We start from the raw sequence: 16,581 nt of genomic DNA, 5'->3' as shown, positions 1-16,581 counted from the left end.
TTTATACTGCTGGAGCTAAGGCTCTAAACTAAACCCTGTGTTTTTATCAGTTTTTATCAGTGTTACTCTAGAAATATACCTTTCATGACCAGCATGGCAAGACGTTTCAGAAATTATAAGGAATTTTTAGAGCTGTGTCCTACTATCTTAAGTGGTGGAATCTCTTGAATTACTAAAATGTTAATTCCTACAATGGTGCTACAATGGATTGGGTGTAAATGCAGTGCTTCTTGCATGCAGAGCCATGGAACTGAGAAGCTGATCAGAACAGATACTGGAGGTTTGGCCTGTAAGTGAGCAGTGTTGAAATTCTGTGTGGTATAACATAATGCACGTCATCCTCAGATCCCACACATGTGCTCTATTTAGTGACCTCACCACGGCCTTGCGTAACACTGCCCCTTAAGTCTTAGGAGTATTTATTTTTATGATATCTTGCATAGGGAATGCATGAAATTTTTTCAATAGTTTTCATTAGCACATGGAACTGCCAAGATTGGATTCTAGGTTTGAACACCAACAGATGGATTTAATTTTTTCATTCAGATGAAACAACAAGCTGTCATCATTTATTGTCTGCTTGATTAATGTGCTTTGGTGTTGTCTTGATAACTTGAAGCAGTGGCTTTTCCTTTGATAATAACACATTTTGTAATATATTTCCTTTTCGTCTGAGATACGGACTTGGCTCTGGTCACTGGTGCAAATGACACAGTAAACTCAGCAGCACAGGAAGATCCCAATTCTGTTATCAGTAGCATGCCAATACTGGAACTTTGGAAAACCAAACAAGGTACTGAAAGACAGGGACAGAGTTTAGTACAGAGTTAGTTATTATACATTAATTTCTTACAAGAAAAGTGCCAACATATAGAAATATAATCTAGAAATGTCTTTTCTAAATCAATTTCTTAAAGATGGATGTACATAGGCACATAGGCCTATATAGAGAGGGCAGAACTTTGCAGAGGCCTAAAAAACCAAATCCTGGCCATTGCCATCAGACCATCCACATGTTGGAACAACTGAAGTATTGCATGTTACCTTGATTACTTGAATCTACTGTTAGTTTTCACAGTCTTCAAAAAATTCAAGCATTTTTTTGTTTCTTACTCCATTCTTTTTCAATGAATTCTTTTAAAATAAGCAAAATCAGCTCAGCCATGCCTACTTTAGAGAGCCTTTTGCATTCAAGACTTTGACACTGTAATTTTGTTGGCCAGTTCCCTGGCAGCTACTTCAGGCATTGGTTTTAAACCAGTTGCCTGGAAAAAGTAAGCCATATTCAAAGAAAAGAGAAGCTTTTGGTGATGTAAAGGTTTCTATGTTATATTTTTTTGCCAACACAGTCACAATAGAATAGAATGCAAGTACTTTTGTATTCTTAACCAATGCATGCATGCAGAACAAAGCCAATATTGTCACCACACTCAGACACGTGTGAGGTTAAAAGAGGAATGACGTGATCCAACTGCCTCAAGTAGACTGAGGTGTGTTGTGGGACAATTCTGACAATGGAAGCTGTATCAAGTTGCTTGTCTGCTGTAAACATGAAAAAAAGAAAAAGACTGTAGTATGGATTCTGCCCAAAGAAAACTTGTCAACAGAAAAACTATACTGCATGTTCAGCTGCATAGACTAATCACTAGAAAAATGCAGTTTCAGGTCAGCTGAAATTCATGCTGCATTTGGCAAAAAATTTAGTCATGAAACTGAAACCTCAAAAATAATTTTTGAAAGAAATAAGACATTATGATGCTCTTGAAATACAAAATTTTTATTTAACATTAGGAAATTAAAAGAAGGCTGAGTTTCAGCTTGAGCAAGCTTCTTTTGCTGGAACCTCAAGTGTTGTTCTTCTGTAGAAAAGACAAAAGGATAGATTTTTAAATCTAAAGGAGTTTGATTCTCTTCAGTTAATTAGTATCCATCTCCAAAGCAAATTATTTCAAAAATTGTACTAAAGCTTTTAGACTTCATGCCAGTTAAACTGCCTTATGTGCTCAGTTTCATAGAGATAGCGTTTCAAAGAAAGACACTTTATTCAGAGGCAGAAATTACAAGTAAGTGAAGCACAGTGTACAGGATCAGAGAAGGAGCAGGACTCATTCTGGGGTATGTTGGTGGAGCACATTCTCTTCTGTTCACTCTTCTGTGGTATTTTTCTAAACATCCTATTGCAACACCAGTGGTCTGAGAAGTCAGCAGTAAAATCATGTGGCAACCACACCAGTATTGCTAAAGTTAGACAAAAATTTCCACTTTCCATTAGGTAAAAATACAGTCTGCTGCCTGTTTTGCATTAGAGAACTAGTTCCCACCTCTTACTCTGGAACTTCAGAATTATTTGAATTTATTTCTGGCAGATAGGGGTGAAGAAATCACACCACTATGAATAGTTTTATGTGATATACTACTTTCTAAATTCGACAGCATCTCATTTCTCTTCTGAATCTGTAAAATGGCAGCTATGTGTTACTTTTCCCAACAAGCAAACAGGAAGAATCTGGTAGATTTTTCATATAAACACTTCCTTTAAATGTTGGTATTACCAAGTTTGATCAGTCACAATTAACATTCTTAATGACAGCATTAGAATTCTACTAAAACGGTGTCCCTCAAGAAAAGGAGTAACAGTTGAGGAACTACGTTGAGTCCTTCAGTACCTTGATAGGTGACCTCATATTCTGGTATCAGTAGATCAGGAGTTTGACTGCCACATATTTTGATCTTAGTGAGAAAGCTTTCCTGTTCTAATTGTGCTGCAATCATCATTAACTGTTGTGTCCCAGAATACTCTGAGACACAAGTTAATGGCACCTGGGAGTGTATTAACTGCATTGTAGTACATGATGAGAAATTAACAGGAAGTTTCCCTCCCTCCCTTCTTCTTTTGGCACTTTTGAAGGTGGGGTAGGTAGGATGGATTTTCATATTGCATCACATTTTGTACAAGTATGCTATAACCATCATTTATGTAGGCTGAGTTTTAGAGCATTCAGGCAAAGTACTGAAACACAGGGCAAGGTAAGAACAGATCCTTGTATTACTCTGCTGTTGGGCCTGAAGAACACGATGTTGAAAACCAGATGGACTCAAAAATTCCAAGAAGCAGTAGCAAAGGATTTAAATCAGGTAAGATTAGAAGTGCTTTGGGAGGTTGTGCTGTAGATTCCAAGTTGGCATCTCTTTTCAATCTCAATGTATCTTTACCCCATGCACTGACATGACCCTTTATTCAACCTCGGCTTGGATGACATTTCTGCTACCTTCCAGGAAAGGAATTGTTTTTTGCAGCAGCTCCCTCTCTTATTCTTTTTGAGAAAAGGATTAAATACTCCCTCTGACCAAGCTTACAGGCATGCTAAAATGAAGCCACTTCATGCTCCTGGCCAAACAAAGAACAAGAATACCCACAATAAGCAAAAGCAGATGGCTTCAGTGGCAGGAAATGAATGAGCCAGACTGCAGGTAAAATGGTTCTCTGAACACATCGTGGAGGTTTGCACTGACAGGTTCTTTGTTATCTGGGGCCTCCCCACAGGAGGCCAGATGTCTCCTGTTGTGAGAGGAGATAGAGATGCTCTTCCTTTTCCTCCCCCTTTAACTTATGGCTGTTTAAGTTACTGCTAATGGAAGCAGAAGCCTGTTTTTCTCTCTTGGTCTCTGATGTTTTTGGAAAGAGAAGAGATAGGGAAGGGGCATTCTGATATGAAAGAAAAGGCCCAGAACTGGCCTTTACCTCCCCATGACCCTCAATTTAAAGAACAGGGAGGTCAGTGCTGCTAATTGCACTTGAAAGGATTAACCACTCAATTGCTTTAATTTAGTGGAACAAAATTTTTCTTTAGTCTCAAAGCTGGGGAAATGTATCAGATGTACTAAGATGCTTTCAGTGTGAGATGGATGACTTAGTTTGGCTTCTTATACCAACATCAACATTAAATAGAGGATGTTAATATTTTTATATATATGAGAGAAAGGGCAACTACATCTGCTGCTCAGACAGGACAGATTTGCAGCAGAAGTGATAAAAACCTCCTTCCTGCCCCCGTAAAAGGTTATCAGAGGAATAGCAGAGCGTAACGAATTACAGGTATTAGGTGTGCCTCTGTCCCTTGGTATAACAAATGACTCTTGCATTACACTGAGGTTGCATTGGAAGAAAAAGAATCTGAACCCAGTTCCTGGATACAGTATGCCAGATTTAAAATCCTTTCTGTACATTAATTTCATCTGAGAGTTAAAACTAACTTTTTTTTGGAAAGGATTCTTAATTCCCTTTGTCCAAATAAAGTGAGATACACAAAACTTAAACTGGGAAACAATTTTTCACCTTATGAAACTATTTTCCAAAAGTAACGAAGAACAGCTTATATAAGCTTTTATCTGACCTCTGCTTCTTAAATAAAAAACATGTTTTCAGGGAAATGTGTCTTGGAAGTAACTCCCCATCTCCCCCCAGATTTTTCTCTCTGGTTCTTGTAAAACATTAGGTCAGTGGGTTAATTTTATTTTTGTTTGTTTAAAGTGGGTGAAAGTTTCCTTCTCAAGCTATTATACTTGTGTGATTAAAAAAAAAATTACAACAATCTTTGTTTAAGAAATACAAGAACAAATGGAAATGTCAAAAGACTATCAAAATTCATACCAAAGGAAATAATATTAATCATTTTAAAAAGCCAAAATAACCTCTCAATAGCAATAAGAACCAAATGAGTAGGCAGTGTTGTTTTACTAGCACTGAGACATGACTGCTGATTTTTCTCTTTGCTTGGCACGTAAACTCAATATACAGGTAGATATAAAAATAATATTTCTCCTTATTACTCCAAGCCTGTTTCCTGTGGTGCTATTATAGTTCATGCATATTTCATAACTTCATAACATAACCAGGATTTTGTTCTGCAAGTGGGGATGTTTTTGTTGTCCACTGAAATGTCTTTTTATATGCACTTGTGCAGATAAGCATACCAATATGAGATATGATGTAAGAGATTGTATTTGTATCTTCTGTTTGAAGCAATAGTAAGATTTCACTATCTTGAAGCATTAAAAATGCAGTACAAACCAGGTAGTTCAGCCTGTATGGACTGCTGTGTAAGTATAAAAACATTTTCTTGAAGTATTTTCCAAGACACTATTTCTATGTTCACCAGGGTGTGTGAGTGCCCTCCTAGAGAGTATGCTACAAGTGATAACAAAAACTTGAATGCTTTGTTTAAAAATAATCTATTATAATTTTTCAGTCTGTCACTTTGACAAGATATATTTTTGTCTAAAGTAACACATTTACACATTTCTAAGAATATTCAGAAATATTTATCCATTTTATATTGTACCTGTAATGAAACATTTTTTCTACCTTAGGAATATAACTTTTATCAATGTATAATCTAAAATATATTCATATAACTCTGCTCTAAAGCTCAGGTCTATTACCTCTGCCAGCACTGGCTGTGCTGGTACAGCTTGGCTACATCCACACGTGATGACTCTGACAGCAGCACTAGACCTATGACAAAACTCCCATCAGCACAAAGTCTTACTGGCACTGTTCTAATCTGCCCTGTTACTGCAAAAGGAAAAACAGAGCAGAATCACAGCCTGCTTAGTTTAAGGAAGCCTTGTCAGAAATGTTGTGGTCAGAACCACCGTCTTTTATAAGCAGTGCCTACAATATGCCATAGTGACATTTGTTAGGTTAGTGCTCCCCCAAATAATGATAATATATAACAGTAATGAACACTTAACTAAATTTGTTTGAAGAAGTCTAAAATTACCCAGAAAGTTGAGAATAATCCTAATATAAGAGTACATGAACGGTACTACAGAAATCATACATTGTATAACAGTGTTTAAAGAGACCACTTTTTTATTACTGAAGAATTTTCCATATTTAATCTTGAAAGTATATAATTCACATTCAATTAATGTGCTCTTTCATTCTGTATTGCTGCTACTCTCCCCAGCAACTAAATAGCATCTGCTCATTTCAGTAAGCCTTTGATGCCATAAAGGCAAAATCAGTATTGCTGTGTAAACCACAAAGAAAACATCTGACATAAGTATTAGTAACAATGAAAAGCCAGCATGCTAATTTATTCTTACACTTAAAAGAGATCACTCCTTACAGCAAGAGGGGTCAAGTCCTCCACTCCCATCTCAGGAAATGTGCTCATCACAGTGAGCACATCAGGCCTGTAGGTTGAAGTACAGCAATATTTAGCAAAATGTAACTATTTTCAAATAAGTCACTCTAATCAGACTGCTCATCTGAGCAGTTCTACAACCTCAAGCATGCAGGAGGAGGTCTGCAGCTCACTTCTGGACATTATTTAGAATACAATCTATTTCCAAAAAAAAAAAAAAAAAAAAAATCCTAGTAATGTTTGTGCAGTTTATCATTACAAAAAAAAAGTAGTGCCATACACTGACAGACAGCTTACTCTTTTCCTGCACAACACTTTGCATCTTTAATCAATGTATACATAAATGAAAAGAAAAAAAGCAGATTATCATATTGTCCTCTGTAGCTCTCTTTCAAAATCTCCTGATGATAGTCCACAAGGAAATAATAAATTGCCTCTATTGTGGAAAGGTATGTATCTGGTGTTCCCTTCTGATGACGCCAAAAGCAAGTTTTCCTTGTCTTCAACTCAATTTGCAGTAACCCTGTCAAGGAAAAAAGATGATCTAGATTAGACAATGTGGATTAGTGGCCAGAATGTCAAACAAGACTTTAGTTTTGTTTTCTGACTTTGCTGCTACCCTGCTCAGTGCCTGCACGAAAATAATTTCTCTTCCTGTACCTCCATTTTTTATCTGTAAAACTGAGGCAATAATTTTATCCTTTTTGGAGCACTTTGGCATTTGATGAAGTGCTGTAAGTCATGGGTTATAAGCTTCATATCAGCAGTTAATTACAGTTATCCTTTCATTCAAACAGCCACACAGCCCTCAGGAAACTGCAGAGTCTCTCCACATGTCGAGTGAAATCCACTCCTACCAAGACTCATCAATGTTCATAAAATTATTTCATCTTTTGAAAAGTAAATGCTTTTCAAGTGTAAAACAGAATCCCTCAGACTGTTAGTGTTGCTGAAGTGAGGACTATTTGCAAGAGCCAGTAACTTTTCATTTATGCTTGTTAAGTAACTGAAATTTATTGAAATTTCTCAGGAGTAAGTATGACAGCATCCTGTAATTAACTTTATTACATACTAAAAGCATTCCCACTTAAGATGAAAGAGGGAATTGTGTGTCTGTATGGCACAAGAAAATCTTTAATCTACTCATAGTCTCTAACTATTCTATTATTCAGATGAATTTTAAACATATATCTTGGTTTTTATGTTTCCTAAGATGCACAAATTATTCAAAACTAAAACCACCTTAATGTGTTATCACTTTGTAAACAGGATGGGCAGCTGGATAATGAAAAACAGGATACACACCTCTCAATATCAGAAGCAGATTGTAAAGTTATCTTTTTCTGTCACAATCTGATACTCTCTCTCATGGGACAGTTTAATACAGGTAACAGTACAAAAACCAATATGGTTGAAGAATTGCTTGGAAGTTATGGACAGGGAGATTTCCAAATTCAGGTAAGGTCCAAATTCAGGCTAAGCCCAGCACTTTAATGCCACACTTTTAGCCTATAAACTGTGTTTAATTATTTTCAGTCTTATTGCAAGAGGGGTTTAGGTTGCTTTGCAGTTAGTAATGTATGGTATCCTGCATTGTAGAAGAAATCTCAATTACAGCATTAAAAAAAATCCCAAACTGAACAGGAGAGCCTGTCCCTGAATTTAAATGTTATTATTGGTATTTCAGAACCAAAACCTCAAAATAGCATACATAGTCTAATTATTACCTCTAATAATCCTACAAAGTAGGAAACTGCATTAAGCTTGTTGCCCTTGAGAGTTTTCAACAGTTGAATTCTCAGCCCTAACCAAAGTGAAAACTTCCATCAAATCCAGCAGTGCTTTCACCCTAAAAGCAGTGAAGTAAATCTCAGGGATGATTCCTCCAACATAAACTCCCAAGTAGTTGTGGTTTGAATACAAACAAAAGTTCACTGAAGGCAAGACCACGGACACTACTGAGCTTACCACAAGTGCAGTATTGGTTTCTTTCAAACAAAAGACTTTAGGACCTTCCATAAAAATAAAATAAAACCAGAGGGGGTTAAGGATTAAAGTTTACTGAGCATGTTTGATCTGTACTGGATCTATACGGCCAAAGGCAATGTTTTCTTACAAATACGCACTGTTCATATGAAACCCCACAATACTAATGTATAAGCTAATAAAATATTTGGCTGATACAAAGCAGTTCAAACTTACATGGAAGAAAACCCAAAGCAATCAGTTTCTTTAACAGTCATGTGATATTGCTAATAAGCTCTGTCAGTCATGTGCGAAAGTCATCATTAACATTAGATTCAAATGTTTTTTTCTGATCTAGGGATCACTTTTAATGACGTAATCAATCCTAGACATTACCAACTCTCATGTATTTCTTGTCTTTAACTGATTTCATTTTGTTTTATAAAGATATATTAAGCACTTTTCCAAGATATAGAAGTATTTTTTGTCCATGTTCTCTCAGCTTATTTTAAGATCAATGTACTCATTTGCTTTCTCTTGCAGCACAATTTACTAGATTTGCTATCTATATAAATACAGGCTTATAAAACACAAGGTTTTTCTTTAAGTTTTCTTGGCTTCATTAATGTTTTCATTCAATATTTCTTGTAACTTAATCTTCATAAGTATGGCAATTACTTTTTATTTGGAATTATGAACACTCCTTTTTGAACTTTAGCATATGATGAATATTTTGTTGGATGGGATGATGACTTCATTTGCAATTGAACTGAAAAATGAAAACAGTTCTCTATTTTTCATGTATGTACAACATAAAAATGTCATCAGTTTATGCCTAAGGCAACTCTGCCCCATTCATCTTGGAAGTGAAAACGGCAATCTCTAAAAGGGGTATTAATGCAATTTATGTTCTTTATGACAAGCACTAAGGAAAGCATTGCATGCACAGGCTGTTATGCCCAATGTGTGGATGGGTAATATTCTCCCATACTAGAAACTGACTTGCATGAAACTATTAAACATCACAGTAATTCTGAAAGGTGCTCAGGAACTCAGGGGGGCTGCAAAACAGCTGGAACCGAGTTGTTCTAGAAAGGAAATAGTAGCCCACCAAATCAGCATTATCATGGGGAAACTGGACACCATTCAGGAGCTCCAAAGTAACACCAATTAAGACTTTTTGACTAATATTTGCATAGGCTTCCATGGAATTTTTCAGCTCCCCTGGCTGCCTATTATTTTCCTTGAATTCATTCTCTTAAAATAAGTTTCAAATGCCTTACATTAATGTGCAGCATGGAATTCCTCTAATCTTTACAGTAACACTTCAATGTAGCTGATAAGAGTATGTTTTGTGTTAAACTTAACAGGATTTTAATTAGCCAATACATCATACTAACATGTGGAATTCTTTAATAAACTGACTAGACAGCAAGACAACATTCATCTTCTGTGTAAGAAAGTCTGTGAAATTCCTTGTAGGACCCAGTGTAAAGCAGCAGTAGTATATATTTGTGTGTATATATATAGATAGATAGATAGATATAGTATATAAACTTGACAACCTGCCTCCCAGCTAAGTGCACTTTTTGCACTAATGAAAGTATTTTCCAACTCCTATTCATCTCAAAGGAAATGGAATGCTGTTGCTAAATTGTTTTGTCTTTTGTGGTTTTAATTAGAATGCTTAAATGTAAACTTCTTGTAAAGAACCCAAGACAAAAACTTTTTGTAGAATTACCAGTTTCTGCTCTCAGAGTTGGAAGGGTGTGGAGGGCAAGCAGTCATTCCCTTTTTGTCTGGAGTAGTGAGTTCATGGAAATGTTCATTAACAACTTCAGGAGAAAGAGAACCCAAGCCATGAGAAACCTGTGCTGAACCTCCTAAATCCCTCATTTACCTTCTTGGGGCCTGTCTGCCACCAACATGTACACAAATGGTCCTGTGGGTCTCTGGAAAGCAGGCAGCCATCTGCAAAAAAAAAAAATCTTCCTGGCTTCCTTCAGAGGCCATTCAAACTACTGTTGTACTGTCTAACGTGTCACCTCACATTCTCTGAGACTGAGGAAATTTTCTCCAATAGAGAAGTGAGACAAATAAATGCAAATGCTCTCTTAGTACTAGTATTACCTTTTTTGCAAAATAATTTATATTACATGAAAAGTAATGGAGTCTTTGGCTCAGAAGTATTTTACAGCCCTGGAACAGGCTGCTGAATCCTTGATATACACTCAGAGATAGGGGTACATACAAGCTTACATTGTACTCAGGTCTGTTATAGACATATGTCCCTTAATCATTCCTGCAGCAATAATGTCTCAGTATCAACTTGTACTTTTTTACCTTGAAGTCGTTCATCAGTTATTATCTTGTTAGTTTGATTCCAGGTACTATCAATAAATATTATTTTCTTCAGTCTAGTGCCTTCACTCCTGCTGCTTGAGATGCACTCATTTGGAATTTTTTCTTCTTCAGGTTCTATTTTTGCTTGTTTAAGAAGTGGCTCTCTGGAACAGTCATCATCACTAGAACAGACACCTTTCTTGGTGTACTTTTGGAGATGAAAAGCAATATCTTTTACTGAAACTGAATTGGGGCCAGGAAATATAAGTGCTATCTGAATGAAAAAAACAAAGAGATCTGAGTATCAATAAAATCTAATAAAACAACAAGAATTGTTGTATTAAAGAACAGAAATTTTCTACCCTGTCTATAAACATTTAAGTCAGGACAAGATGAAATAATATCTCTTAAAAATGTTCTATTGTCTAATCCAGTGTTAAATCCATGTTAAAAACATGTTAATGAATTGAGATCCTTAATAGAGATTTTTAACTAATGTTACTTCCATGCCTCTACACTACAACTCTAACACTTCTGTATAAAAAGATTTTTCAGCCAAGACAAAGGTGTCAGCCCTGAAGATGTTCTAATATCACTTGTCACTACTGTATATGGGGCAGGAGGGCCAAAAATAATAGCTTACCATTTAAATTAATATATACATCCAATTTCAAAACTCACTTTTTTTGTGCTCTATGCTATGATAGACAAGACTTGAATTTTCATTGTTTTCCTCTGCCATAGTGAATGTTAAAAATTTTAAGGGGGTTTAAATATTGCAGCTGCTAAATACCAGCACAACATTCAACTGCTGTTTAACTTGCTCCAAGTTGAATACTTTTATTTATAGGCAAAATATTTCTTCAGATACACAGGAAATCCAATTCTCCATTATGTGAGGTAATGAACATAGCAAATCCAAGGTGGTTAAATAGTGCTGCAGTCTTTCTCAGCTTTGGAGAAAAGGCTGCAGTCCAGAACTGTGTGTTTGCAGAGCTAAGCTTTGAGAGAGCACAGGATGGACTGCACTAACGGAACATTGGTTTCCTCCCTGCAGGGCACTACCACTGCAGGAGGAAACTGCACCTCCCCAGCATGAAGCCTGGCTATCTCTAGAGAATCTCTTACTTCGTGTCTCTTCTTGTCATATTCTGGAATGCAAGGGTATTTATAGATTGTAACATCATCAGGTGCCAGGAGCTTAGCATGCACAGCAGTGCTTTTGCCGTCGGTTTCGTTTGGGTGTTTAATAATGTCAATCTTCAGAGGTAACTAGAGTAGAAGAAGAAAAAAGCAGTATTTATCATCATATTTATAAATATCTGTACAAAAACCTATTCAAAATTTGGAAGAAATTCCTATGGGTATGTAACTAAAATATATCTGATAATTTTTGATAGGTTTAGAACTAGAGACAAGTTAGAAGAAGCACCTATTACATTAAGTTTATGCAAATAGCTAAATAAGCAATGATGCACTTTGGAATGCTGCCAGCAGTAGTTTGGTAAAATCTCCAGAAAAAGAATCAATAATGTAAGCTGGATGTGGTCTTAATTTGAGCAATATAATAGTTCTAAATATGAATACTTATCTCTATTAGGTACTCAGCCAACTATGAAAATTACTATTTCAATGAAAATATACCTAAGTTTACTAGGTCAAATTTCGAAAGTACTGCTAAAGTATTTTTATGTTGCTTTCAAACTCCAGTGTCTTCAAAATCCATCTTCAATCCAAACTGACTTCGCAAAATGTGATTGTTTCCCCAAGTAACTCAGCTGAAAGGCATTACACTATTTATATTGTAAGAGTAGTTATCTGAATTATAGAACCATGGAATGTCTATAGAAATGTCTTTTAGGTCACATTTTATGTAAAATTCACCCTTGCTCTTGGACAAATTTTTTGTTCACAATATAACATGTTCTGGCCAGTTATTAGAAACTGAAGAATGTGCAAAAACACCATAAAGAAACTTTCAACAACTAAGTGAAAACACAGTTGCATGAGAAGCTGAGTGACTTCAGCCTATATTCTCATCTAGAAGATCCATAAATGTTTATGTGAGGATTGGAACATTTTCAGTGTTTGTATATGTAATTCCTCAAGTAAGAACAGTAATTTTATTTAACTGCAGTTTATTCATACTTATAGCTGTGTTCAAAATGAATGTCTGTAAAGAATGAAAATAAACAGCTGCAGACAAGACTATTCTCTGCCCACAGTAACTAAAACTCAAGAGATATTCTAAAAAATCATTAAGAAATATTAACCTTCACAGTTGGAATTTCTTTGATGGGGACAGTTTCAACAGGAACAAAGCATGTATAACAATAAAACATCCTTGAACTATTGCATCGGGGGCATTTTGATCTCCCACTCTTTTTTGCCTTTTCCAGTACTTCCTGGGATGCTAACTGTAGTTGTTGAAGTGGATTATTTTGAACTGATGATGGAGTCTGCAGTAGGCTTTCCAAACACTCAGTATTTCTTTTTGCTTCTCGTGTGTTTTCTTCATTTAAAAGTGTAGATGAATTTAAAGACATGGTTAGCTGAAACAGACAAAATTTTGTTACATAAAAATCCAATCACGATGAACTAATCTACTGGAAAATATTCTGTATTATCCCATTTAACAAAAAACATCTCATTAAAGATGGCATTTCCTACAACAGAAAGAATAATAAAATCATCTGATTCAGGAGATCCCAGGAGAGCATGAGATAAACAGCTAGAAAGAACCTGAGATTTGCATCTTTAATGCACAGATGTACATTCATTATCCCACTCACTCAAGTCCTGCAGAAGTCTACTGTTAAGATCTGTTAAGATCTGTGTCTAGAATTTTATGAAAACACTGCTAAGCATGTTTACCTGGATGAGCAATCCCATTAGTCTCCAACATGACTACTGACAAGGAACTACATACAGAAATTCATAAGACAGACATTAATTGTGCAAATTTAGATTTCCATCCTAAAATTTACTGTGTGTGGGCCAACCAAATAACCTGAATGAAATTCCTCTTGGACAGAACTTTGTGAAATAGAAGAAATTTTTCAGGAGAAGAGCTTGAGGCTGAAAAGTAACAGAAGAGGGCTTTGGTGCCCCATGTACCAGATAGTAAGTGCTGATCCAGTCTAGACTTCCACAAGTTTGTGTTTATTAATACCACTGATGGATTTTTGTCAGGCTTTCCTCAAGACAGCTGTTGTCTCACCCTCTACAGCTGGCACAGAATTTTCACCATGTACTGCGAGCAAGGCATGACAAACATGACTGTGTGCCCACCCCAGGGCAGACAGAATTAGTGCTGCTGTGCTGTCACAAGCCCCTCTGATCCCTCAGGGTGCTCTCTCATCCCCAGAGCAGCCCCCAGCCAGGAGCCTGCACAGCCTGCAGTAGTTATAAACTGCCTTTGGCATTCTGTGCTGCATTACATGCAATGAAAGAAGTTATTCTCAGGATTTACTTTCAGCTAATTGAGGTTTACTTTTTCATGTCAAGGATCACACTTATGAAATCATGTAGCAAAGACATGTTTAACAAAAACAAACAGTAAGTCCTGAAATGTAATTCAAAATGAAGCGTTTAAATAAAATCAAGTGTAATGTAATTGGAAAGTAACAAAACCAAAAAAACTAAGCTAAGTTTCCAACACCAAATTAAAATCAATCCCAGAAAAAATTGTTATTTTCTGGTAAAATTAAATACTCATGCATGCTATGATACCTTCCCTCCGCCTCTGCCAAGGTATAACTTTTGAAAGGTCAGGGAAGTCCACTCAAACATAAAAAACTAATATGCATATGAATTTGCTAGTGCAATTTGCTTTCAAGTTTCTCTGAGATAAAGCCAGTATACATCTCAGAGTAACCTGTGCTATTATCAAGTTTCCTCAAGAAGCAGAGGGCGAGAGGCCCTGGAATTGGACATGCATTCCCAGCCTGCAAACCGATTCTTTTCAGTGTAATGCCTTACACTGTGTGGCGCTCAGCGGTGACACCCCGAAGCACTTTTGTTATGGATACTGACAAGGGACACGCTGTGGCCTCCAAATAAGAGCTGTGCCCAGGCTGCAGCACTATACAGTACCGTACACTTCAGAAAATTACAGACTAGAATTTTAAGACCCAAATCTCATTTCAGACACATATTTGTAAGACTAACAACTCCGTCTGCACCTCATCTCCAAACCCTGGTAAATCCCTGCACACTCCAGCTGCAATTCTAGAACGCCTCAGAAGGCCGGCCGGAGCATCTCGGGGGCTGTGCCTGTGCCCAGCTCATGGGCTGCCAGGGCCTCTCTCCGTACGCCGCTCGCTGCCGTCACCGGGCGAGGTGAGCGCAGCCGGCCCCGGGGCGCAGCGCTCGCGGCTTCCGCGGGCGGACAGCGCCGGGCGCCCGGCGGGCACGGCCGAGCCCCGGTTACAGCGTGTCCGAGCGGAGCCGTCCCGCCGCCCCAGCGGCACCGAGGCCCCCGCGGCCGCAAAGCCGCCCCAGCCCGCCCCGCGCACAGCGCGGCCCCTCGGCGCTCCCGAGCCGCGCTGCCTCCTCTCTCCTGCCGCCACCGCCGCGGCGGGGCAGGAGCGCCTCAGCCGCTCCTCGCCCGGCTCCGGCTCCAGCCCCCCACCGCCCGCTCCTCACCCGCCGCCCGGCGCGGCTCCCGCGCGGCCCTCGCAGCCCCCGGAACGAAAGTGCCGGGCTCGGCGGGCGCGGGGGGCGGGAGCGGAAACAGCCCGGTGCTGAGCGGGCTCCCCGCGCCGCCTCTGCCTGAGGGGTTCGTGCTGGGCTGGGCGCCTCACGCCCCGCAGGGGCTGCTCCGCCTTGTGGGTCACAAAAACCCGGCCAGAAACCACTGCCAGCTACCTGGGCAGGGCGAGAATCCGCCGCTCCGAGCTCGGCCCTCGCCAGGTGTTCCCTGCCCTGCCCAGCGCTGCCCTCTCCGTGAGGCGGCACCGCCTGGAAGCCGCTGGGGTGTGAGGCTGCGGCTTTGGCTCCCATGACAGCTCCAGGGAAGATAGAGCAGAATTTTATTTATTTATTTTTTTACTCTGTCTTTCCCCCGCACCCAGTAGTATCCTTAGAGCATATTTATTGACTGGAGGAATTGTGTGGCGCATTCCTCTCTGCTTGTTTTTAATCTCTCTCTAAAGGGAATGTGGGATCTCTTCTGTGGGATTCCTTGGCCTGGTTGAGGATGCTGCTCCATTGTAGCATTTGCCCAATATCCAGCCTTCAGGGTGATTTCCGGCTAATCTGCAAGCTTCACAGAGCTGCCAGCTTGTAAACAAATTACTGAATAGTGAGAATAGTGGCAGATCTGTAACTTTTTCTTCAGTGTGCATATGAATAATAATAGTATAACATGGTGGAGGAAGCGAGAAGGCAATGGAAATTTTGTCTTCTCTGATGCAGTGCCTTTACAAATCTTTCACATATTTAGTATATTTCTTAGCATCTAAGGATATGTATTGTTTTGTGTATTGGAAGAGCCTACAGTGAACATCTTCCCTGTATACTAGAGTAATAGCTTTGACTGTCAGTTGTCTAAAGTTTAAACATTTGCTAATACATGTTAACTAGGGTTTTTGAAAAGATATTTGGGTGAGAGCAATTCTTAATGTCTGCAAGCAGAAAAGACAAAAGCCTCTTTTTATTTTTGAAGAATTATTAAGGTCTCAAGATTTGGTGAATCCAGCTGGCTATTGTTTCAACTGCCCATGTGCATGGAGAAGTGAACATGTAGGAAGCAGGTCCTGAGCAAAACCCTGTGAATGTAAATACTGAGAATTGAGTTTGAGTGTAGATTGTATTTCCAAGACCCTTGGGCACTGTGAAAGAACTTTGTAGAAATGGCACACCTTTAAGAGAGCAGCCTCTCTGCTGTTATCTTTCTTTTTTCTTACACCTGTAGCATGGAAGAAAATGCCTGCATGCTGTACAGCAATTTTCTGTGGTTGGAACCGTGTTTGAGTGATGATCCTGAATCAAGTTTTGTTGATCAGGCTGTGCCATTACTAAGATAAGAGAAAGTCCTGAACCCTGAGGCAGAGGTTCTGATGAGGATGAAAGGGGGAATAGTTGGTTCTGATTTTACCTTCCTCTGTTTTTTTACACT

The 16,581-nt window shown here is 38.5% G+C and overlaps 1 protein-coding gene across 2 annotated transcripts; it reads right to left on the bottom strand.

Annotated features, from left to right (window-relative positions):
• Window positions 1-1,759: 1,759 nt before the first annotated feature.
• On the bottom strand, window positions 1,760-15,479 carry DTWD1 (DTW domain containing 1). Of its 2 annotated transcripts, XM_072934138.1 has the most exons (6): window positions 15,108-15,479; window positions 12,734-13,012; window positions 11,589-11,732; window positions 10,461-10,734; window positions 6,450-6,675; window positions 1,760-6,201 (listed from the first exon to the last, which is right to left on the bottom strand). In XM_072934138.1, exons 1-6 carry the CDS (start codon window positions 15,462-15,464, stop codon window positions 6,114-6,116), a joined length of 1,368 nt encoding a protein of 455 aa, XP_072790239.1. In that variant the 5' UTR covers window positions 15,465-15,479; the 3' UTR covers window positions 1,760-6,113. The 2 variants fall into 2 exon arrangements, with proteins under 2 accessions (XP_072790239.1, XP_030137015.3); XM_030281155.4 differs by lacking the exon at window positions 15,108-15,479 and adding an exon at window positions 14,645-15,059 and having other exon boundaries at window positions 1,760-6,675.
• Window positions 15,480-16,581: the final 1,102 nt, after the last annotated feature.

The sequence above is a fragment of the Taeniopygia guttata genome, chromosome 10 (genome assembly GCF_048771995.1).
Source record: "Taeniopygia guttata chromosome 10, bTaeGut7.mat, whole genome shotgun sequence".
Taxonomy (NCBI): domain Eukaryota; kingdom Metazoa; phylum Chordata; class Aves; order Passeriformes; family Estrildidae; genus Taeniopygia; species Taeniopygia guttata.
This window is presented reverse-complemented; position numbering and strand designations above follow the sequence as displayed.